The sequence below is a fragment of the Pleurodeles waltl genome, chromosome 3_2, assembly GCF_031143425.1.
Source record: "Pleurodeles waltl isolate 20211129_DDA chromosome 3_2, aPleWal1.hap1.20221129, whole genome shotgun sequence".
NCBI classification, from domain to species: domain Eukaryota; kingdom Metazoa; phylum Chordata; class Amphibia; order Caudata; family Salamandridae; genus Pleurodeles; species Pleurodeles waltl.
The window spans coordinates 118991013-119017342 of record NC_090441.1 but is presented as its reverse complement, the minus strand read 5'-3'; the positions used below and the strand labels follow the sequence as shown (position 1 = coordinate 119017342).

The following is a 26330-nucleotide window of genomic DNA, read 5'->3' as shown; positions in this document are numbered from 1 at the left end:
ATCCACGCAAGTCACACCTCCCTGGACTCCCTTGGGTGTTTAGTTTTCAGAAATGTCTGGGTTGGTTTGGTAGGTTTCCCTGTATGGCTGCTGAGCCAAGGACCAAAAACGCAGGTGCCCCACTCCCCTATTACCCCCCCTTTTTGTATTTGATCATTGTAATGTGTCCAGATAGTGTTTTCAGACATTTCCTTTCACGGGCACTAGGCCTACCCACACAAGTGAGGTACCATTTTTATCGGGAGACTTGGGGGAATGCTGGATGAAAGGGAATTTGTGGCTCCTCTCAGATTCCAGAACTTTCTGTCACCGTAATGTGAGGAAAAAGTGTTTTTTGGCCACATTTTGAGGTTTGCAAAGGATTCTGGGTAACAGAACCTGGTGAGAGTCCCTCAAGTCACCCCATCCTGGATTCCGCTAGATGTCTAGTTTTCAAAAATGCACAGGTTTGGTAGGTTTCCCTAGGTGCTGGCTGAGCTAGAGGCCAAAATCTAGAGCTCAGGACTTTGCAAAAAACACATCAGATTTCAATGTAATAATGTGATGTGTCAATGTTGCATTTCCTGTCACGAGCATTAGGCCTACTCATGCAAGTGAGGTACCATTTTTATCGGGAGACTTGGGGGGAACACAGAATAGCAAAACAAGTGTTATTGTACCTTGTCTTTCTCCACATTTTTCCTTCCAAATGTAAGACCATTTGTAAAAAAGACATCTATTTGAGAAATACCCTGTTATTCACATGCTAGTATAGGCACCTTGGAATTCAGAGATGTGCAAATGACCACTGCTTATCAACACCTTATCTTGTGCCCATTTTGGAACTACAAAGGTTTTCTTGATACCTATGTTTCAATCTTTATATTTCAGCAAATGAATTGCTGTATACCCGGTATAGAATGAAAACCCATTGCAAGGTGCAGCTCATTTATTGGCTCTGGGTACCTAGGGTTCTTGATGAACCTACAAGCCCTATATATACCCGCAACCAGAAGAGTCCAGCAGACATAACGGTATATTGCTTTAAAAAATCTGACATCGCAGGAAAAAGTTAGAGTAAAACGTGGAGAAACATAGCTGTTTTTTTACACCTTAATTTCAATATATTTTTATTTCAGCCGTTATTTTCTGTAGGAAACCCTTGTAGGATCTACACAAATTACCCCTTGCTGAATTCAGAATTTTGTCTACTTTTCAGAAATGTTTTGCTTTCTGGGATCCAGTATTGGTTTCACACCCATTTCTGTCACTAACTGGAAGGAGGCTGAAAGCACAAAAAATAGTAAAAATGGGGTATGTCCCAGTAAAATGCCAAAATTGTGTTGAAAAATTGGGTTTTCTGATTCAGGTCTGCCTTTTCCTGAAAGCTGGGAAGATGGTATTTTTAGCACCGCAAACCCTTTGTTGATGCCATTTTCAGGGGGAAAAAACCACAAGCCCTTTTTCCCATTTAAATTTTTTTTAATTAAAAATTCTTCGCTGTATTTTGGCTAATTTATTGGTGGTCTTCAGGGGAACCCACAAAGTCTGGGTTCCTCTAGAATCACTAGGATGTTGGAAAAAAAGGACGCAAATTTGGCATGGGTAGCTTATGTGGACAAAAAGTTATGAGGGCCTAAGGGCGAACTGCCCCAAACAGCCAAAAAAAGGCTTGGCACCTGAGGGGGAAAAGGCCTGACAGCGAAGGGGTTAAGGCGTCTCTGTTGCTCTGTTGTAAGACCACTAGGTCATTAGCATAAAGGAGTAAATTAACGTGTCTGCTTGTAACACTTGGAGGGTCACTCCTTGCTTTATTTAGCGTCTCTGAGAGATCACTATGAAAGCGGTAGAATGGTAGCTGCCTAAGTACAAAACGTTGCTTTAGCCAGTTCACTTTAGGAATCAATATTGAGCTCTTCCCCGCACACAGCAGAATTCCTCAGAATACGTAATTTCATAATTATTTCCACACTGGAGGTTCTGGGTCATTAGGTCAAATGATTTAAAGTCTACGAAACAGACACTTGAATTAGAGGTACTAGTTGTGCGCAGAGTATAATAAAAAACTAAGGCCTGATGAAGCGTCAGTTGCACTCCGCAGAACGACTCTAGTTCTGTCGGCAGTAGCTGGTTATCACCAGTCCACTCCTCAATCCCTCTTGACAGTAAGTGTGCAGATATTTGGGAAGACGCATGCAGCAATTGCTGTATGCAGGAGGATCTTCAACTTGTTCTATTTGAAAAATGGGTTTAATTATAAGCCCTTCCTGCACCTAAGAATTTCAGCAGAATTGCATATTAAAGTAAAATATGGAGGTAAAAGGGAGGCCCAGACCGCAGGATATCTTATATAGATATCATTAGGTAAGCTGTCTGGCTGTAATGTTCTGCTAGTTTTTCATTCTTTAAACACTCAACTGCAGTGGATGACCCATTGTCATCCACTGCAGTGCCTCAACAGTGCAGTGGACTTCAGCGAGTCACCCACCACAGCGCTTAAGAAATGTGGGAGCAAAGTCAGGACACAAGAAAAAAGCTTTGTTTGTGTCCCAAGTTTATTTTTATTTTTTTGTTTTGCGCATTGACGTCATAGTAAACAAAGTTGAAGGTCTGCTTTCAGTTTGATCAGTGCTCTAGGGGTATACTCTTTCCAGTATTACCCCCAAGTTGATCCCTGCTTGGGGTTTGCTCCAGGGCCATGATCCCAAAGAAGGGATCAACTTACTGGATACCAGGGAATATGTTATTTGGGAGCACGGTGGAGTGGACAAGTGCTGCATTGAGGGCACAACAGTTTTCCCACTCCAGGATGGCAAGGCAGAAAGACCACTAGACACCTGAGATTTCTTTGGTCCCCCAAAAAAAGGGGCAGATGGCCCACTCTTACCCACAAAGGGGTAACTGTTTGTAGCATGTGTGACTGTATATACACATACTTTGCATACTCCTGTCATCTTGTGTTGAGCTCAGACGTTGCAAGTTGTTTTTCTTTTATGAAGTCTTTTGAGTCACAAGGTCTTGATGACTCTTCCTCTGGTCGTAATAGCACATGGTCACCATTGCCATCAGGGCCAGACGTGATCCAGCATGCTCCCGGTCTTGACGAGTTCATTGGTTTCCATAATGCCTTGAGTCTCTTAGGATAACCAGATGCCACATGTCCTAGGAAATGGTCATCAGGAGGCATGGAACCTGGTAGCCCATTGGCTACCAACCTCATCCTACCCTGAGGGCAGTTTCTGAACATAAATAGGGCACCCCTGGCACCCAGAACTCAGACCTTGACAGGACTGGAAGAAGGACTGCACTGCTGCACCATGGAACTTGCAGAGAGATGCTGCCATGGTGTAAACTGCACCTGTTGAACCTGGTGGCTAGCAAAGGAGAAGAACTATGCCTTTGGTTGTTTGCTCATGGGATATTTGTCTCTGGAATCCAGCAAAAGCAAAGGGACTCCAAAGGTTAGTTGGCTGACCTCCTGTTCACAGCACAGGGCCACACCTGCTGAGGACTTCTGGGGCACTTTGGTAGCCTAGAATCTTAAGATTGCCACCAACAGCCACTGTGCAGCACCAGGACCAACACTCAAAGTTGCACCTGAGTTCGATGAGCCTGGGAGAGTCATCCGAGTTCAGCCTTGTCTCCCAGAAGCCATGCTATCGCCTAGCAAAGGATTTGGCAGTGACCTCAGCAGCGGGCGACTGGTACCCCCATGGTGACTAGACTTATAGCAGCACCAAGAGGACTTTGAGGAACGCCGACCCCGTGACCAGGACCTCCTCACCCCTTTTGTGGACTGTGTAGCCACAGGAAGACCACATCGCACCCACAGCCTCTTTGGGCATCTTCAGCATCCTTCATCCCTTGCATCTGGACCGCTTCCTTAAGACTCCGTAAAAGGGGATAAAGTGCCTGAAGCTCCCTGCAGACTACTTCAGCAGACTACTTCATCTGTGGAGGTAACTGATTGTGAGGACTTTGCTGGTACCCCTGACCTGCTTCCTACCTGGACTTGGTCAGGTAAAGTGACTCTAAGTGACCACAATACAACTGGCCAGATTTTTGGGTGAAAAGGTTTCTAAGTGTTACATTTGTTGAATTTGTCAGTGCTCATTTGTGGTTGAGTGAAATGCTTTGATTTACTATACCTTGTAAATTTTATATCTCCATAACCCTCTGGAGGATCTTTTTCATTATGGCATCTGAAAATATATACAAATACAGTCTATTTTTATAAATTGGTGTCGGATTTCTTGATTTTCTTGTAGATTTCTTCTTCAGTTGTCTTGGTGCTGTTTAAATGCTTTACACATGTTCCTTTGTGTTAGTCTGACTTCTCAGAGCTACAGCTACCCAGGGTTGAGCTAAGGTTTAACAAACGAATCCTGACTGGTCCTAAAAGGATTGGCAAGTATTTTACACAAGTGAGGTCACACAACCACACCATGTAATACACCCAATTTTCTCACAAGGAAGTTAAAACAACTGTGCATCAAAATGACAAGTTTTGAGTTTACATCATTTTCATAAATAGGAATAGTTAGTTCATGTTCCCCACCATCCAGGCCAGGTTTTCACAACACAGCATGGGAAAGCTCCGCAATTTTTGTGTTAACATCTCCCCCAATTACAATCATAGCCTCTAGGAAATTATTGTGCAGGAACTCAGCTTGATGTTTGGCAGTATTTAAAAATAAATTAATGCAATCATTTAGATACATATATACATTGATATATATCACTTAAGAAAAATGCTTTAATAATTAATGGATCCGCATTATTATATTTTGATGCATTGTTTCCAGTTTGATGCACATGTATTTGATGTGATAATATACAAATATCACCAAACCCTAGTGTCTCTCTTCACACAGAGGTAGCTGGTGTAAAAAAAAAAAAAAAGCTATAATAGTAAAGTTCACACACCAAGTCTTCTGGAGCAAATGTACATTATTATGTGCAATAGGAATACCATCTCTGAAAACCAAGAATTTTCCAAGACGTTACTTTATGGACGGTTCCATCTGACTCCATGTCTGGAAGAACAATAATGCATCTTTGACCATGTTTGGCCAAGATGAGCTGAAAGGTCTTTGTTTTTTGGACCGCTTTCGGAATTAGAAGCTACATAATATATATACCTTCAGTTTGTTCTTAGGAAACTTATCAGCTTTACTCTTAACACAATACCACTCAACATCCTTAGATTACTAATTGTATCTACTTGTTGCCCCAAATCAATATAATGTTCACTGCTCTGCATTTGTAGATTATTTGCCTAATTGATCCAGATGATCATACATCTTCAGTTAAACAAATATTACTGTTAGTTTTATCAATACAACGAACCTCATTATGAGATGCTATTTTCTCTATGGATTTCAATCTTGACCATATCAGAAAACAGTCTTAATTGAAACACAGTTCAATTTCATTTCAAAACCATTAGCATCCACAACAAACCTTACGTTGTTTATATCTTGTGAATGTACATCACGTAGAAGTGGAATACTATCCAACATAAACAGAGCTTTACCCTAGTGCAGTGGTTCCCATACTTTTTCGATCCCCGGCTCCTTTGACCTATTGGCCGTGTTGGCCACGGCTCCCCATTTTGTTACTTTTTTTTTGCGGGTGGGGGAACGTAATCCCAGCCTCGGGAGTACTGCCATTTTTAGCCTGGAAAATAATTGGGATGAAACTGATGAGGGCATTAGAGAGCTTTAGAAGAGCACCAAATGACACTACATAGGGTCAGGCTTTATTTTTAAATAGGCACTGATGAGATTAAGTAATTTGCACAGAATCAAAGGATGGTAGCTGACGCCAGGACTCCAGCCTGGTTCCCAAGTTCTAAAGTCAACAGCTCTAACTGCTAGGCTACATCTCCTCCTTTGACAAAACTGGTGAAAGGATGTAACCCATCTGGCGGCTGCTTCTGACATCTCCTTCCTGTGCTAGAATGGGTCAGTTATTATTTTTCAGTTTTTCTTGGATATTCTCTTTTCTTCTCAGACACCTTCATACATTATGTCTTTCTGGTATCTGTCTTGCTTTGTCAGAGAAATGAACTCTGGTTTCATTATTCCCACATTCAGATTTGTCACAGAGGCTGGGCGCTCTGGAGTCTCATGTCTGTCTCTATTTACCTGTACCTACACTATTTACAGTTTGTCTTCTTTATTCTCTCGTTCAGGTTGCTGAAAATCAATTATTGGAAACTATTTTTGTTCTTTTGTCATAGGGATATTATTAATGGTACTTTGGCGCCCTCCGCTGGTCAAAATAATTAATGCAAGGTGTTTTGTTTCCAATACCACGATGAAAAGCTACCGATTCAAAGCACCTCTGAGTGGTTTCCAGACTGTATGCGGCGCCCCTGGCTAGTTTTGAAGGCGCACCAGGGAGCCGCGGCGCACAGATTGGGAACCACTGCCCTAGTGCACAGGTCTCCCCCACCCATAGGACAGTTTACCTGGCACCCAAATTGTGATGGGATGACAAGAGGCTGAGTTGCTACCTCTGCGTAACTTTCAGGGTGCTGCTACGTCCTCCAGCCCTAGAACTCTCAAGAGGGTTAAATTAAAGAGGTTAGTCTTCAACTCCTTCATACATTGTAGTAGCGTTGGGACATTCCTGATGGCTGTGTCAGTGGTGTTCTAGATACTAGGTACATAGATGGAAAAGGCCTGCTGCCTTGTTTTTCTTTTTATACATTTTTTTGTCTGCTGTCTGGTGGTATCCTGACTATGCTTGTATATGGGACCAGTAGATCTGGTGAGCTTGTCTGCAAGATAGGCAGCAGTGTTGGTTGTGATGGCTTTGTAATTAATGCAGCTGTTTTTGAAGATATTGCCTAATGCAAGGGGAGCCAATGGAGTTCCCTCAGGATGTAGGTGATATGCTCTGATTTCTTCAGGCCCTTGATGAGATGTGCTGTGGCATGAAGAATGCCCTTAAGTGGTGCAGGTGTAGAGTTTGGGATGACTTGGAGCAGGACATTACCACCATCCAGTTGCAAGAGTATGAGGGCTGCAGTAGCAGTTTTGAAGTCACTTTCTGGAAGAAACTGTTTCACTTTCTTTTTATAAGGGAGAGCTGGTTCTAGGTCATCTTTGTTTTTTAAGAATGTGTTCATTGATGGTGAGTTTGGGGTCTAGGTCAGGTGACTTGGCACTCAGTAAAAGTTGGAGTCCAAAGCCATCAAAGTTCATGTCATTGAGCTAGGTTTGTTGTTCTCGACAAATAACATGAATTCTGTCTTTGTTGGGTTCAGCTTCAGGTAGGCACTGGACAACCAGGTCTGATTAATATGCAGGCAGTATTTGAGGAGCTGGATGTCTGAAGCAGAGGAGACTTTAAAGTATGTGTGTATCATCAGCATGTTGTTGAATCATGATGCTGTTATCTGTGAGTAGAGCACCAAGCTACTCCATGTGGAGGTTTAATATGACAGGAGACAGTATGGAACCCTGGGGAACTCTGCAGTTGATGGGAATGTTTTGGGACCTTGAGGTGCCTCTGTGAACAAATTGGTGACAGTTGGAAAGGGAGGAGGAAAACCTATCTGATAGATTTTTAAAACTACAGATTCCCCATCTTGTGAATTCCCCCCAGTCACCAGACTGGATCAGGAAACTTGAAAGCAGTGCTCCGGTGTGCGCTAAGTAGCGCATGTCAACACCATTTCGCTCCAGAAGTGACGGTGCCACATATAAGCATCCCTCGTGTTCGCTGATGGCAGTTTCCTTGAGGCTCTTCAGCATGCTCACATGCGAAGCTCATTGGCAAACTGAACGAGACAGTGTGAGAATGCCTAGATTTGGTTCTTTTTAAGTAGAAGAGGCAGTACCACAGAATGGTGCGGTAGGAGGGCAGGGAGGAATATGCGGTTAAGTGGAGTATCGACCAGAAAGAGCATTACCAAAGGTAAGTAACTTGTTATTCTGACAAATGCTTCTAAACGCTGATTCCTCACCTTTTAAATGTACACCAAACAGTAACTCCAAAGGGTGGTAGGTCTGTGGAATGGCTCATACCAATAAGTCTTGCAGGACAGAGGGGACACAATTTCCATCTTGACTGGTCGAGGCAGTGGTGCTTCATGAACTTGTCTACTGATGCCCATGTAGAAAGAGCGTTACCGGAGGTGAATAACTTGCTAAAGACATTGTCAATTAATCTTTCAGGGTGCATGTGGGCATTGGATCGTTGTCTGTTGAAGTTAGCAGAGAAATCCTGTCAATTTCAGGAGGTAGGGGTCAGTCATCTTCATCTCTAGTCAAGAGGGCATCATCTACTATGTTTAAGGTACCAGTCATCATACTGCAGCACGATCTGTTGCCAGACTGGTGAGTGACGAGCCAGTAGTTGGTGAGGGAGGCATTGAAAATGGGGGTAGAGACCAGGAAGATTTCCCAGAGAGAGCTTTGATAATGAAAAGGGTAAGAAGTGGCTTTAGGGAGTTGAGTATGTGTGCGAGAGCTGCAAGAGATAGGGCTTTTAAGGCTGACTATAGCAGGATTCTACTGGATGCTTCTCAAAGCCTCAAGTCTGCCTTCCCTGTTCCACTGCACTTGAAGTAAATCTCTACAAATGTTAGAACTGTTGTCTACATAAGTAGAAGCATTTCAATAACCTATTTACTACAAAACCTTTATGATCTGTCGGAAAATGGATGGAAGAACTTTCATCCGAGCTTTTTAGTACAGAGCTTTAATGAAGCAAGATTTCATAGTGTTTTTGAGCAAGAGAACTGGTTGCATGCACACTTCCTGCTTGAGGGTCCAACAAATTTAAAATTGTCTTTTAAAATTTCATTTGGATTTAAAGGATCTTCACCACAACTTAAAGGATAAGTAGATCATTTTTTTTCAATATGTGACCTTTTAGTTTTTGTTTTTCTAATATTATTCTCCCTTTCTTTGCTTAAGTGTAAGTTAAAAGGCACTGATTTGTACATAAGATTCCCAGTTTTCCTAAGAACATCAATATTGGAAGGGTATTTTTAAGTACCTTACTTTTAGAAGATTCATTGGAAATGAAATATCTGTGCTAGAATGCTTGGTTTAGAATACGACACTGGCAAAGTAATGAACAAACTATCTCGTATTGAAATGATCTTTGGCCAGGTGTTAATAGCTCTTGCTTGATTGGCTTGAGAAACATTGTAACTAAAAAAAATACTAGGAGTTAAATATGTTTTCCCGCAGATTAAATATATATGTAAAAATTCAATAATATTTTAACCATTTGTTTAACTTTATTAGAATATTGTGCTATTAAAGAAATTATGAAATAATGGCTCCGTGCAATCATTCTGAATGGGAATAAACTTCAGGACTAACGAGGTGTGATAATCTATGTATTTAGAAGAGAGAGGCAGGCTTGGATATAACTGTCATTCATATTTGTGAAGGGAAAAATGCAGTGCCTTTTGCTAAAACTATTCTTGGCAAGAGTATCACTAGAATATCCACAATACTCAATTGGAAAATGGAATGCAGATTTAAAGTAAAAAAAAATGTTTTTTAATAAAAGGGTGTAAACGCATATAACAACTTTGAGAAGATGTGTGGCACGAGTGGTTGTTCTGGAGCCCGTTTATTTCAGTCGGGAGGAAGTGGGCTGATGGGTTGGGATTCACTGTAAGCAGGTTCTGTCACATAATGTTGTGAGAATAGAAGAACTTTGCCATGCATCCTGTAGGAACGTGTACGTGCCATGAACTAACAAAATGTTGCTGACGTGTTACAGCAATCCATATGTTTATATTGCACAAACTTTTAAATAACAGGCATGCTGACTACGTGCTTTAATGTGTTTTATAGATCTCGCATCCGCCGAGAGTTGTTCATTGAAGAAATTCAAGCTGGTCAGTCTGGAGCAGGTGATTCGCCTTCAACCAGAAGTATCAGGGCAGTCAACAGCTCTGAAGGTGACAGTTGTGACGGGATAGACACAGAAGGCACTTCTGAAGGAAAACCAGGATGTTCGGAAACTGAGGAGTGCCTAGGTGCAAAAACTCGTCCTCAGGGGGGTGCAACTGATTCTGCTTTCGAAGATGGAGAACCATTTCCCGATGGCAGATCAGAGAAATCGGAGTCTTTACACCTGGCAAGGGAGTGCTTAGAAAAAGATGAAGATGGAAGGTTGAAATTACAATGTCGAAGTTCACTTTCAGGGTCCCAATCTTCAAGAGATCTTCCGGACACTATGCCTAGCTGTGCTAGAGAGGGGGATGCTTCTACCTCATCATCTGCTCTCCCTGGAGAGAGCGTGCATAAATCTAAAGAATATTCAGAGAAACTGTGCAGTGTGCCAAGTACCAGCTCCACATCTTCCCATATTTTGCAAAAAGGCAATTCTATTCAAAGTTTCTTCAGTTTTTCCGAAGCAACTAGTTTAAAAAACACACCGGACAACACCCTGAGGAAAAAGAAAGCAGCAAATTTGAACAACATAATACACCGCTTAGAAAAAGTTGCTAGTCGAGAGGAGCCTAATGAATGGGAGTTTTGAGATTAAACCAACCCAGCTTTTTGGAGCTGGGGAAAGTTAGACTGGACCCTTACTGGTTCTATTGTGTTGCGCACTTATCGCCCTGCAGGCCACAGGGCAAAATGCCATAGGCCATGGTGCATATAGAAAACAGAAGGAGCATTTATTAGCCCATTTTATGTTTGTGTTTTCGAGGAAGAAAACTGAAATGTGTAGTCAAGCTTTTTGTACCCAGAAGTGTTCTACTTATTGCCCTAAGTGATTTCCACAGTTTCTGGAATAACTCTTACAGCTTTGCCTTGTGCCCTCCTCTGCGTGTGGGCTAAAAAGAAAGCAAATCAAATGAAACCCACATGTTAAAAGGGGGCTTTTTATCTGCCATGTAATGGCAACAGAGCGATGATCCACTGTTGTCTTCTTCAGCCAGGAAAAGAGGGGAGAATTTTTCAGGAAAATTGAGTTTTGTAGCTGTTAAGTTGCCACTAAGAGATTGCACAGTCAACTGACTCTAAACACACTTGTTTGGAATCCTATTTTGAAGAAAAAAATCTTTGTTGTTGGAAACTTTGGATTTAAAGAAAAATACGCATTTACTCCACATATTTTGTAACAAAAAATTACATCAGGAAAATACCTTAAAGTGTGTTAGCTGATAGTGTTTTCATGAAAGTTAAATAGAATATCGAGGAGCGTTTGTTTCATAGCTTTAACTGATTCTGGTCTTTTTCAGACCAGAATTTGTTTAATACACTCCATTTTAGGCCACATCAGGACAAAACACAAAAAAACTGAAATGAGGAATTTTTATAATCTGCTTTTTAACCTCTAACCACAGAGCACGCTGATCAGACCTCATATCCAGGATGTGTAGGATACTAGTTGGAACAATAGCAAGTACTTGTTCAGTGTTTGAGTTGTACATGTACTATCATCTCAGTTTTCAAATATATATTTACTTATGTTGTGAAAGACTTTATTTGTAAGACACTCCACCAAAGCTTGCCACAGGAGAATCATTAAGCGATAGCTTTGTTACCTACCTTGATGACACTACAATCTTGGGACATACTATTTTTTTTAGTTAGCCAAATAATTTCTCTTTTGGCAATTTGTGGCAATTGTATGTGTCTTTACTGAATTGTAAATAGTCCAAACATGAAACCAAAATGTCTGTGCTGCATAATTGCACCTCACAGTTCCCTTTTTCCAACTTTCCAAATCTTTTAATGCACAATAACCATTGTACAAGTACAGATCAAATTCCAACTTTTATCTGACTATTCCTGTTGTCTTTGTGTGTGTGTGTGTGTGTGTGTGTGTGTGTGTGTGGCTGAGAGGATAGGAATGTTTGTCCTGCTTTACGTTTGTACATTTTCTTATGTACATGTGCACACAGTGCATTACTGCCACCTTTTCTTAATAGCTGTTCTTGTGCTTTGGCTTCTACAGATTTGCTTATTTAAGCACCTTCGTTGCATATCTGGCTGTAGAAAAGATTGTGTCTGTGTATGTAAATACATACATATACACACACCCACAGTTACACATAAATGTCTGTGTGTGTGTATATATATATACTATGTACACATATGTGTATCTCTGTGCACACAAACGTACATATAAATATATTTTTACTGCTTATTTATAGGTGCTTTATTTTATTTTCTGATTGATAGGGGGATAGACTGCCGGCAGTATTGGGTATAATTGTCAAGATGGTCATTCTTTATATTGGTTGAACACTTTATTTGCCCATGTTGTATATCAGTGAACTTTTGTCTTAGGTCAGCATTTTTGATGTTATTTGAATGATGCATTATTTTTTTCATAAGTTAAAATAATATGACTGTTTTTTTGAGGAGGAAGAGGCAAGTAGAAATTAACATATTTAAGGTATGCTCCTGGTTTTACACTTTGCTGTGCTTTAAATAACTTAACTGAGGACTTCTCACTGTAAGACTTTGGGGCCACATTTCTTGCATGCATTTAAGAAAGTACTTTTCAGCACCATCGTACATATGTGTAACTTTAGCAGCTTAATTCAAGTTTTTGATACACAAGTCCGGACACTATTGCAAATTTATGTCCTTAATAACCCATTGTCGAAAGGCTCTAGGAGACTGAAAAGCAGGAGTACGTTTGTTGTCCAATGTTACACAAAACTAGGGTCTCCATTTAAGTTATTTTCAATATGTAGCAAATGGACGGTCTTTTGCAGTCTAGATTGCTGTATATTTGTTTGTGTGATTGAATATTTTCTAACTTATATGACAATACATTAGTAACTAAAACATACTGAAGATCTAGCAATATTTTAATACTAAAAAGGTGTGATACTGTAATCTGGATGAAAGCTGTTTGAATCGAGCAGTCTTTCTGTATCAATTGCCCGATTCTGAATCCCCTAACTTCAAAGTACACTCTTTGCCGCCCCATCCAAAGAAAACATAGGAGATTTGGCCAGTTGCAAAGTAAGAACTTGGTCATTTTGAAATTGCTTACCAGCGAGTTACTTTTCCCAGCTTCAGGATTCAAACTTGTTTTCCAAAATGAGCGTTAGTGTTGCTTATAACATTGTGTGCCCATCAACTGTTAATTGCTAAATAACATCTCCAGTAGAAATGGATGATAAATTCCCAAATATTCCGAAAAACTGAATGAAATTGTATTTCTTATTTAAAGGCTATTGGCCTGATGTACGTGCAGACATATCGCAAATACTGGCTGCTTATTGTGCACTATTTGTGACCTGCCTGTCATTTTATGATGCACCCTATGTACTAATAGGTGTGTCTGTAAAATGCCCATTTGGGAAGGGGACCAAACGACCACATAATGAACATTCATTATATGGGATGCTTTTTGCAACCCCCAGTGATTGGCTACAAATACAATCATGGTGGCGTACAAGGGACCGCAGACCTTTATCCCTCCATTCACTACAGTCACATTCCCAAGTGGAAAACATTTTGTTTTCCTTTTAAAAGGAGCCCGTGCCCCTAAAAGGGACAGGTCCTGCTTTAAGAAATTCCCTTTTGGGATAGCTTGCGAGTTATTCCCTATTCTACTGTCTCATCCCCCTACGGCTGCCTGACATGATTCTTAGAGGGGAAGTTCTCCACTCGGATCAACTTCCCCTTTGCAACTTAGATACCACCCAGCTTGGGAGCTGGTATCTCATAAATAGATAGCGACTACAGTTTTGCCCACAAATTATTGCTACATGTCATTGCAATTCGCAGTTAGAAGGGAAGACCCCATTCTGCACCCCCTCGTAATTGTGATTTGTAATCCATCGCAGAGCCCCTTATGCAAAAGGAATTTAGAAAGAAGTGAAACAAGTTCTTTTGTGGTCGCAAATCGTGTCAATTTGCAAATTACAGCATTTCTTACCAAAAAAAAGGCATTGCACATCAGGCGTTATTTATGGCAGAAGTCCCCAACATGTACAATGCACAGAATTCAGAGAAAATACCATTTTCATTCGGTTCCCAATCCGGTAATCTTGGCAGGTAGCAATAAAGTTAATTTTTGCAACAGATTTGTGTGGGTTTTCAGTTTGAGTGATAAATACTCTCATCAATTTCGTTTACCAGACAAGAGATTAAATTTGTTAACATTTGAGTTTGGAAAGGAAAGATGTGTTTTTTTTGGGTTTTTTTTTCAGATTTCATGTCGAGGTATGTCTTCTGTTGAAGATCAGTCCTCCAGACAATCTCAAAACAGCATATTGCTAATTTTGTTAAAATAATATATTAGATTTTTATGTACGATTAGTACATGCATACTCTTTACCTATCGTGTTTCAAAGAGTTTTATTATGCTTAGCTGCATTTGTTGTAAGTGTTAAAAATCCGGGTAGACTATGCAAATTATTGGAATAAGTTAGAATTGTGGTAGAAGATCATTTTTTTGCTCGATGTTGTCAGTTGCCTACATTGACAGCCGTTTGCCCGTGTGTGCTTTTTTCAGTTCACTTAAATACACCTAATACGTTCACTCTGAAATCCAATTGAATTGAGATTTCTGCATTTAAAGATTTTGTCAGATCCAAACCAATATTCAATTTGTTGACTTTTATCTTGGTAGGCAGTCTTTCTACTTCTGTGCTCTGTACCCCTTCCCTAAATCAACTGGATTTGCCCAACCTCTTTCAAGCTGCTCTGAGTATCAAGGCAATGAAGGAATAGACCTTCCAGATGTGTGACATTCAGGCGGCTAGAAAGCAGGTTAGGGGGGCTGTGAAACATCTTTAAAAAAACTCTCCTTTATTTCCCTTTGAAAATATTTTTTTCTGTAAGATTCCCAACATCTGCTTGTCAGTCCTACATTTTTATAGGCCCTTTAACTCTTTTCAGAAATTAAATGACATGACTGAATAACTATTTTCTTTAGGGATCTGAGCGATATTACGAGAATCCCAGTGATGCTTCTCCTAAAAGACATTGCTGAGCGTTGTTCCAAATGGTATTTCCGGCACTGATCATATTTTCTCATAAATTGAGAGTAACGTCAGGCAGCCCAGATCGTGCCTGCAGATTCTTCCTACTCTGTGTTATACTAGTACACTTCCTTTGACATACTTATCCCAATGACAGCCTTTGACACTGCAAGTATTTTTTGTTTTCTCCTCCAGGACATGCTTAATGGGCACTTACTCCATAAGTTTACAGGACACAGTCTATTCACTTTGACAGCAGTTCGTCTTTTAGAAATAAGAATCTTTCTTCAGAAGTCTGTGGTTTTGCAATGGTGATTGTGTGTGCAAGACTCCTCTAGTGTTGAATATTAAGGAATCAACTTACCCAGGAACCCATATCTACTGACCTTCAGTCTACTCTTACATTTAAGACAGTAAAACCACTTTTATTTTCGTTTTTCTATGTGTTGAAATACACAAGTTACTAGTAACAAAATTAGAATTAGTTTATTAACCTTACGTTAAGGTGTCTCAGAATTCTAATATTTCATGCTTTTTACGCTCGACTGCTCCTTTTAGTTTTGACCGTTATGGTATTGAAAGGCCATTTGAGCCTGACCCTCGAGGGTAAATAACACTTTGGCTGCTTTGTTTAGGCCTAAGGCAGAAGCCACGTGCATTATGCAGCATGTTGTAAAATAAAATAAATTGTCTCCCAACATCATTCCAGCATTCATGACTCCATGGCCTAAATGCGTATAGAATAAATCTATAAATGGAATGGTACTCATTAATTTACATAGACATTGGGTATCATAGAAAATTAATATGGTATTTCTTTACGAAATTGCGATAAGCCAGAGGATGAGGTTATCAGCCACCAGTCTTTGCCTTGCTCCTTTCCCAGCACCACCTCTCCTGCGAAAACGCTTGCTGTAACGTACCTTAGGAGTTGAGTGCATAGTATTTTTTTCAATGCAATAAATACATTAGAACAAACTGCCAGTGAGTTATGGAAAAGGATATTGACATGAAAATGCTAAAAAAAGACAAAGCAATAGTATTCTTAAGGCCAAGGGTCCCTTTACATACTTTGCTCTGCCCAGATCAAATAGCAAAACATGAATAGCCATTGACTTCAGGCGGTGTTTTCTGTAATTTTATGTTATCTTCCACTCTTAGTAACTTACACTAACCAAAGAGGCATTTATTAGCCTTTCACTACGTAATTTTGCTGAGGAGGGTGAAAACGAGGTTTTCACACATAGTGGACCTTATGCCCTCATTGCACCCTACCTGGAACTCCCGCCCAAAAACTGATGTTCAGGTTAGTCCGACATCTGTAAAGAATGAATCCTCTACTTAGGTGTTTTCCAGCAGTGAAGGACATCCTTATCCTCTAGCGAGTGTGCAGAAACAACTGCACAGCTAGTTTTTTTTTTTTTTTGTGAACCCATTTTGTAGGTGAACCTGGTCTAATATTTCACGTGGAAAACGCTCAAAAAGTGGAAATTGCTCCTCGTTTTGCCTCATTCTGGACTGCTGGTCCCTGAATAGGTTGAGAATAGTGCACAGGTTGAAATACAATTCTTTGGGGGTATTAGTATTTACCGGGTGCAATAATTATCACCCCTTTTCTGTAATATTTGCAGTGAGCCTCCGAGTGATTTCTTCAGACCCCACCTCTTCCCTGTTGCTGTAAAGTTTGGCTCGTGTGTAATATAAGCTGAAAGGAAGCGGAGTGTAACTCTCTTGATTCGCAGGCCACAGAAAAAAGACGTTGCTGTGAAGTGACGGCCATTTCAGTTAAAGTTTTCATACAAAGAATCTACCTTCTAAAGGTTTCGAAATCTTCCTTCGGTCGAAAAGCATTAAAAAATGTAGAAAATCTTTGAGATTAAATATTCAGTGGAAACAGGTAGTGTAATACAGTTTCTGCTGAAGCATAAAATGCAACTTTTGTACCAGTGAAAATGCAGTTTCAATCTGAAACGTTTACATTGTTCATTTCCACCCAAAAAGTATATTGTATAACTTAATTATTGAGGTACCTATATTATATTTAGCTATTATAACTTCAGTGTTTCATGAGGACATCTGAGCGGAGCGGATGTTGCTGTTGTAAAATGTTGTCTCTATACCGGTTATAACAGAAAATGCAGGTGTCCTTATTTCCTTCACATTTATTTTCTTACGTAACTAATAGTATTCAATCTTCAGTTTTATTACCTCTCCCAAAGCATCATCATAACTATATGAGGTGCAAACTAATGTAGATTTTGGGACTTGCATCTCAGTTAAGTAAGTGGTTTCTGGCTAAATAATGCACACTGTGCATTAGCACAGTTACTGCTAGGGTCGGCTAACGACTGAGTCCAGATTTACTAAATCTTATCTACACTGAGTGAGTGAGCCGACATTGCTTTTGATGAAGTTGGTATTTCAGTCACAATTTATCTATTATTAACTGAAACCTACTATTAATTTGACTGTGTGCCCTGTCTGTATAAGCAAAATATCTGCTGGATGTTTTTCTGGGTGCTTGGGTGATACAGCTAATGTAAGAGTGCTTCTATAGTCGACACACAAAATGGACTGTGCAAGGCACAACGTCTGTAGCATCTCAAATGAGGATGGTTTGTATTAAAAAGTTAAAACCAAATTTGGCGAAGAATAAAGAAATAAAATATTTATAGATACTCCTGTTTCCAGTGCCTCCTAGAGCCTTTCGCCAAGCACTTAATTTTGTAATAGACATTGCATTCTTCTATTGAATTATTTGAGTAAATACTGTCTTTTATTTTTTGAAAGAAGCTTTTTACGGAACACCTACTCTGGTGGGTTGGAAGTATGAAGATTCTGAAGATTTTGAACATGAATTCATAGTTTGCAGTATTCTGAAATGATTGTTCTGTGAGCAAAGAAGAGATTCTGATAGCTTCAGAGAAACCAACATGTTTTAGCAAATTAGCTTAAGTAGAAATGCAAGCGCATAGTTTGGGGCTGGTTGGGAATGATCAGGTAGTAACTAAAGCCTGCACATTTCGTTAGCAGCAGGAGATCTGCAGACTATTCTAGGTTAGGATGCTTCCACAAAGGCAAGGTGTTTGCTTGCTGATCGCGTCTCTTTCAGTGGAATGCAATCTCACTTTCCCCCTTTGCAGGCTCGGAACTGGCGTCATGCTTGTAGTATTATATATTTATTTGTTGTACTCGTGGTTCATATAAGTACTAGATAACAAAATGATCGAAAGTCTGCAAGGCTCTTCTATTGGCTTCATACTATTGTTTGGTAAAACGGGCACTGTGTGCATTTGGGTTCTTAGAAAATCTCATGTACATGAATGCAAATATTTTTGGGGATGTATCCCCCAAGTAAATAGACTATCTTTTGTAGCAAGGTACATGGTTTTCTTCATGCCCCTTCGATTTATTAAAATAACTTAGTATTTGTGCAATAACTACTTGCCATGAAAATGGACAGCGCTTTTGGCTGCCCTGACTACTAATCACAGCACAAGGTGAACTCAAAACGAAAAGTGATGTACTATTTTGAACTTTTTTTTTAATAAGCTCAGTTTACCCCCAATGTACTGTGGTGTCTTACATTTTTAGCAGTATTTTATATTTTTGCTGTAACGCACTAAGTCTTAGACTTTTTAGGGCTTGTTTGTTATATTAAAATCACAGTTTTAAAAATCTTCACAACGACCCAATTGACCAAAAAGTGTCATTTTTGTACAAGTAGGTTTGAGAAGCCCATTGTTGTGTTGCTGTGACTCATCTTTTGTAACATTTATTTTTCTTGGTATTTGTTCAGCATAAAGTAAATGTTATATAGCTGGCAGTATTGGGAACGTGGTCCTTTGGTCAGCAAAATGGCATTGTTTATTATGTCCTTGTTTGGTTACCCATATAATGTTTGTTCTCAGCACTGTACATCAGTCCCTATATGATATGGAGAAGCAATATCACTGTATGAAACTCACACAATGTATTATTATTCACTAGCACCCTAGGTGTGATAATTGAAGTAAATATCTTTTATACAAACAATAAGGTGTGGAAAGTCATTGTTAAGATAAGCTTTCTTGAACCATTACAGCAAACATTTACAATTGATAATAACAAAGATTTGGAAATCATTATTTCTGATAGGATATTATTAACTATGAATTTTCTTCCCTGTAGGTTGGATTGTACAGCAATTTCATGATTTCTGGTTTGTTTTGTCATACTTGTTTCATTTGAATCACAAGCGCAAATTGTGAATTTCCTTCATGTTTTTCCTCACAGAGGATCATTTTCTTAAAATGTGTTTAAAGTGTGATGATTTTAAACTACTGGTCAAGCAAAAACAATTTGGAGTGTTCCTAATATAATCCCCACCTTGCAAACAGATCTCTGTTGTGAAGTCTGCCTAAATTCCGCAAATCATGGGAAATTTTGCATAGACTTTTGGGTGGTATTTTGCATCCCTTGTAAAATTCCCCCCTTGCCAATATTCAAGAGCATTTCAGCACTTACGTTTTGTAGTGTCTCCATCTTTAGAAACAGGTTTCCAGCCTCCTTTATGACATCATAAGACCACATCCTCTCTTGGACACGATTTGAGTTTACTGCCCATATTAGAGAATCCCGCAGAATATTGCCGTGATTTTTAGCATTATTTCTGGGGTTTATTGTTTGTAAAGCTGGTATTGTGAAAGCCAGCATCTGGCTTATAACCTTTTGATGTATTAACTTGATTGTTTTAAATGTGTATATGCACTTATGCTTCTGTGGTCAAAGATCACTTTTATTTGTGCAATTCTAGCTTTTAAAAGGATTGTGAGGCCAGGCTCTGTGCCCTTTCATTTTGACAGTAAGGTGTGATGTGCAGTGCAAAGAGCATATACACTTTTCAGCAGTATTTCAATCTCATTTTTGTACTCTGAATTGTCACTAGTGCTGCATTATGTTTCCTTATAAATCCAGATAAGAAGCTGAAACTCCGTGAAATGATAAGATTGTTTATTTTAACAAAAGAGGGAGTTCATTTTTCGTCCTTAATTAGATGTGAAACGTGATAATGTAGAGGAAGTCAATTCAGTTCAGTAATGCCGTTCTGAGCTCCCCATGTTTCTAGTAGAACCTCACTTAATCAGTTGCTTTTTTCATCATAATGTTACGTTTCACACCCGTTTTGGCTGCCTTAGTGATCTCCCCGCCAAAGGTGTTTTCTGTCTAATACGTTATGGGAAAAACGACGCCTTGGACAAGTCAGCACTGTAATACCCCGTCATTTGACTCCTACCCCGTTCTACAGCTGGAGCCAGTGCCCTCCACAAATTTCCCAGCCACCCTCGACTCTTCAGCAGACAGAGGCCTTCAGTGGGGCAGTGTTGCAGCTTTTCAACCGTCGGGCCTTATGGATCCTTTTTGGCCCCCGGTGGGATCCTGCTATTTGGTTTTGCCCCAGCAAAGACTAACCGAGTTAGACCTACACCCGGGACCGGGACACACCTCTGCTGCATTGCCATAGGTCGTGCCGGTTCTGTGTGTGAGGGCTGTCCTGCGGAACCCCTGCCTCAGCACCATTATCTTCTACACCTTCGAGCCCTTCTCCAACTCAGACTTGGATCCTTACAGCATTTGTAAAATATTCCACATGACTGTGATGATGAGTAGGTGGCCAATGTTTTGCCCCTTCGCTACACTGATGATAGATTGTTTTAGACCTCCAAAATGCTAGCAATCAGGACACTTCACCAGATATGAAATTGCACTCACCATGTGGGCCCCTTCCTGAGGAAAGTGGCTCCTTGCTGCGGTAGGTTGTAGAGCAGCAGAGGTATTGTCGTAGTACTGTTGTTCAGGGCTGCAAGTAAATCATCCCAGCACAAGGTGCCATCTGCGTGCTGGTCGTGACCCAGCATTTTTAACTTTGCACCCAACGTCAGCAAGTGCCTCAGAGTAGGCTTTAGTCAGCAAAGTCAACATGAATGCCTTGCTTTCTGCTCCTCTTGAGAGGGAATCGAAGCATACTGATGTGCTTGACAAGATGTGTTTCTCTTCTCCGAGTCTGGAATTTAGTTCTCTGAATTAGGTCTTGCTTCTGTGCAGATACAGTCATGCCCTTTGGGAAACGCATCAGTGACCCAGGTGAAATTGTTGAACAATTCCATTAGAATGTGCAATGTCAGCATAGAGCAAATTTACATTTTTTTTTCTTGGAGTTCTTTAAACTGCCCTTCAGACCATTGGTACTGCAAATTGTAAAAAAAAAAAAAAAAAAGGGTGGTACGAAGGAGTATTCAACTTCCATTCACAAAAAACACGTGGAGGCGGACTTAGATATGTTGCAATGGCAGACTCAAGAAGAGGCGTTGCTGAAAGAATGGAATACTTGGATTTACTCCACATTTGTTCTGATCACCAAAAAAGAATCAGAGAAGTTTATGGCCCTGGTTCCCATTGAGACCACAGCCAATGGCCAAATGGTCTTGCTACTTTTTGCAGGGAAATGGTTTTGCTGAATTTCTCCAGAACATTGCAGCTGACTTTGCACTTTGTGCTCTCCCCTCTGCCCAGCATTAGCAAAAGTTGATATGGAGTAGTAAGCAAACTGGGATCGTCTCTCTACTTTTGATCAAGAGGCTGTCTTTTCTCCAGACAGTCAGGAATTCTAACATCCCACTTATCTTCTGCTTTTCTCTGTTCTGTAAGCTCACTTTATATATTTTAGCCCAGTACTTATTGACAAATTTCTCTAAATTTGTCCTAGGGAAATTCCCATGCAGTTCTCTCCTATCTTTCTCATCGTTTCCTATCCTTTATTGCTAACTAAATCTCCAAAAGCTCCATGTCCCGATTTTCTGAGCTGGCCAAAGAGAAGCTAAATCCCTTTTTGTGTGCTACTCTAGCTTCGTTCCTCCCATGCCAGTTCTTCCTTTATGAAAAAAAAACACACACACACCTCTCTCCCAAAGGCCCGCTTGGCATGAAAAAAATTGGACTTCCATCTGTTGTACATGGTCCTTGGGCTTCCTGACGATAATCCTTCTGGAAAAGCAAACCTATCATGGTATCAGTCTAGGGGTGATGCTTGTTTGCTGCCTTAACCAGCCAGGATCCCTCTCTGCTACTTGATAATACCCCGTCTTCTGATGATCTTTATAAGTGAAGATTTGTCATCTTCATAATAATTTAGGCACCAGACTGGATCCAGATTTTTCATCAACAATTACTCCAGTTCTTCGGGAGATGTGCTGTCTGCCTCTGCCCTGTTAGTGACAGTTCAGGACAGTATACAAGCTCAACACTGATGCCAGCGCCATTCTTTCCACATCCTTCAAGGCAGATCTTGTGCTCTTCTGCCAACTTACTCAGCTGTATCAGTATCTACGGTCATAAATGGCAGTGTCTCAGGGAAAATATTTCCACCTAGTACACAGACTCATGCAACAAGTGCTTCCTGATGCATCCTTCAGGAGAGGCAAGCAAAACTCTGTCAAGGAACACAAAAGGAGGTCATGCTTGAAGCAAGGATTTCAGTCCTGTTCCAAATCATGGCACCGCTTCTGTGCCGAATCTTGATCAGTACAAGTTGCGGAACAAGGGCAAGCATCCCAAGCTTTATTTGTCCCCTTCTTGCTACTCTACATCAGCTAGAAGCTGCAGCCGACGGAGTAGGGACTCGAAGGTCCTGACTTCATCTGTATCTTTGGACTCCCAGCAAGCCCAAGTTTTCCAGGCCGTCATCAACCCTACAGCACATAGAGGTCTTTGAATTGTGCAGTAATAAAAATCCTCAAGGTGATACCCTAAGCATCTTCAGGCCCATTAAGCCGCAAGTCAAATTTCCGCAAATGATTTTTTCAGTGCCAATTGATCCTGCAGGACCTTCTTGCGGTTCTTCCACAGCCCATAGCTCTGTTCCACCCAAGCTCCAGCAGTGCCCATGCCAGATCCAGTCCGGACACCGATCTCCGGATTGGAGCCAACTTTGGCAAGCGCCAGACCTGTGCCGTGCTGTGAGATTACCAAAATACAGCCCCTGCTTTAGAAAGCTATGTTAATGGGTTGGACACTTCTCATTAGACCAAGTTAGAATCTCTACCAGGTCCACACACCGAATAAATGCCTCTTTTATAGTGGCTGCCCTCAGGGCAGCAGAGGTTCTTGAATTACTGTTGGCTACAACGGACCTGAAAGCTAATTTGTTAACAGAAATATTAAAGCCTGGGCCCTCCACGTCGGAGTCATTCGTGCAGTTCATTGAGGCTCTGACATCTTAATGACGACCTCGATGAAACCATGCTCAGCTCCTCTAGTCACTCAGTGGCTAGACAATATAGTCCAGCCTTCATCAGCGGGCATCCGATCACTGGATACAAGTGGTACAAGCGTCTACGAGCAAGGTCAATCCAAACGCATTCCCTTCTGCAGCGCCATATAGGGAGGTGAACTGCACTGATGCATTCGTCAACAGAGTATTTTCATCCACCAATTTGGCGCTGTGGGTCCTGAATGGTCAGCTATTAGGACTTTATGCACGCTCTTTGGAACGAAGCCAACAAGATCTTGCTAGCTGGTCCTGACAAACTCAGAGCCTCTTTTAAAGAAACTATTGAGGACAGACGACACTGCTAGATACATATTATGGGTCAACCTTGACACAACAGACTGTATGGCTGTGCCATGCGCCAGGGCCGACTCAGCTCTAGAAAGCTTTAAAGATAGGCACATTACATCCCATTTCCTAATCTTGCTTTCACCTGCTAGTCTGGCCTGTCAACAGCAACAGTTCTTACAACCAGTTCAGCAGTAGGCCCTTTTCACAGCTCCATAGGGCTCAGTGGTGGCCATGGCCATTGGCCCTCCTAAGGGCAGCAGTCTTTCATATTCTCCTCTTCTGTCTTACGAAATTCCAAACTACTTCGATTTCCTTTTGCATGCCCAAGCACAGCCCATGCTTGGCAGATAGGAACACAATTACATTTTTCCTATCTAACTGGGAATACATCACTTCAGATCAGTGTGTGTTGCAGATTGTTCAGAAAGGGGGTGACCTGCCATTCATGTAATCGCTGCCCATGTATGCCACCCATTCCTACACAAGTGTCGGCAGATTATGCCTCCGTTTTTCTGCAGGAATCCACATTGCTTTTGGCCAAACGGGGCCATGGAGAGGGTATCCTGGCTCAGAAACGACCTGGAATGTTACTCAGGCTGATTTGGGGTGTTTTCCCAATGAATGCCCTCTAACAGAAGTTCAAATCGAATATGCTCACTCTAGCCCAGGCTCTTACGAACATGAATCTGAGGGATTTGATAGTACCCTTGGACTTGCATGATGCATTCTTTCATGTGCCCATCGTGCGGTTTCTCGGATGCTAGGTTCATAGTGTGGTCAGAGCATTTTCAATTTGCTGTTCTACCATACTGTCTCACTTCTGCCCTCGGGTGCTTGCAAAGGTGATGGTAGTTGGTGCGGCGCATCTTCACGTCAGGGATACATGTATTCCCGTATCTCAAGGGAAACTGGCTCCATTCAGTTGTGGACAACCTCTAAACAACAATCACTCTTATTTCATCCCTGGGGTATTGCATCAGTGAATCGAAGTCTCATCTGACAGGGACAGAGAAGATTCCCTTCATAAGGGTCATCCTGGACATGGTGGCATTTGGGGCCTTCCCACCTTCACAGCTAGCCCAGGACATTCAGCCTTTGATCCCGATGTTTCGGGCTCAGTCTTGGGTATTTGCTATGTCAGTTCTGGTGGTTCCTGGAATGCTGGCCTCATACATCCTCTCGATCCCTTGTGCTTGTTGGATCATGCGGGGCTTGCAGTAAAACCTACCTTTCCAGTGGACACAACACCAAGGCTGTCTGTTGGATAATGCCTGCATCTCGGTGGCAGGCAAACGTTTTCTTCCAACGTGCACTGCCCGTGCACTGGTTACCAGACAATGTGCGAAGAGGTTGTACTCTCACCTCCAGTTTGTCATGATTGATCGGCGTCTCTAAGCACGGAAGAGTGAATGACAAAACTGATGCCCCTGTGCAGGGAGGGTGTCTATATTGGCTCTGCGCTATCACTTATGGAACAGGGCGAGGTCCTTACATTGTCCAACGGCGCCACCTACTGGTGGATAGGAGCAATTGGTTTTGGGATCTACCCCGGTACCTGGGACTGATCAAAGAAGTGAGAAATCAGCGTTTAGATAAAATGTTCACTAGAAAAAACATTACCAAAGGTCACACCCTGTGCACTCAGTGCTTTAGCCCTTCGCCAAACTGTTAGAGTGATTGCGAATTGATACACTTTGCTTCGTTTTTCCAACCTTCGCCCCTCAGTATGTAATACTAACACGCCTGATGTTTAGGGAGCCTGAAACAAGTCAAGTCCTGTATTGTATTATTGATTGGATTATTCTAATATTTTGTACATGGGCCTGCCTGCTCAAGAAGCTACAGATTGTACAGAATGACGCAGCTTGCCTAATATTCTAGATTCTGTTTAGGTCGTTGAACTCTCCCTGTTTTAAGGAGCTCCTCTGGCTGCCAGTTAAAGAGAGGGATGCTTTTTAAAACCCTAATTCTGGCACACACAGCTTTTATACCTCTCAAACCGACTAACCCATTATCGTTCTGTTAGGAGTCTTCGATCCTCTGACAGACGGCTGCTCTATCTTAAAAAAGCAAGAAGTGGAGCGGTTCTTCCTTTTATTTTTTAGGAACACACGCCCGGAATCGCCTCCCGTTACAGCTCCGTAGATTAGAACTGAATGCCAGTTTAGAAAGTCCCTTAAAACTTGGTTGCTTGGGATAGCTCATTGAAGATGGCTGCTCGGGCGGTATTTGGGTGATGTGGGAGCTGCTCTCGCGGCGCCGGGATAATCTTTGGATAGCTGTGCGCTTTAGAAATCAGTTGATTGATTGTGCCAACGTTTTGTGCCAACTTCCTCCCCTCCGGTTTCCAAATACTTGCTTCGAGACATGGCCTTTTCTGGCATCCACGGCCGGAAGCGACTTAGCACCATGGTCCTGGTGGTGACTGCGTTTAGATATGAGTAGGTGCCTGTCTTCCTAATCAGGACTGCTCTCCTTCTGTGTGCTTTCTTTGTCCCTATCCTCCTTGCGGATCTCTGCTCCGCTTCTCCCCTATGCTCTTCAGACCTGCTCGATGCCGTCTGCACCTCAGTACCACACTTTATACTAATTGTTTTCCTCTGCCCCACATTTCACACAGCCTCAAGGCCTCCTCTCCTCTGCGCCACACCTCTTCCTTCATTCATGTTTTCCACTCTGTCAACTCAAACTCTGCTTTCCTCTCTCACTCTCTCTAACCTCATAGGGATGAATGTTCCTATTGGACGAAACCTGATGTTCTAGTCTACCTCTTATACTTCTTGGTACTGGATAGACTGCTTCCTGTGTACCCAC

General features: G+C 41.4%; 1 protein-coding gene across 4 annotated transcripts in view; it reads left to right on the top strand.

Moving 5' to 3' along the window:
• CUX1 (cut like homeobox 1) overlaps window positions 1-26330 on the top strand; it is a 1145546-nt gene that overhangs the window by 917748 nt on the left and 201468 nt on the right. For 2 of the 4 annotated variants that reach the window (XM_069226952.1, XM_069226950.1), the window contains one exon: window positions 9810-10651. The exons of the other annotated variants lie outside the window; for them this stretch is intronic. In XM_069226952.1, the coding sequence (XP_069083053.1) occupies window positions 9810-10500 (691 nt within the window). In that variant the 3' untranslated portion in view covers window positions 10501-10651. Of the gene's footprint in view, window positions 1-9809; window positions 10652-26330 lie in introns of those variants that run through there. 4 annotated transcript variants of the gene reach the window in all.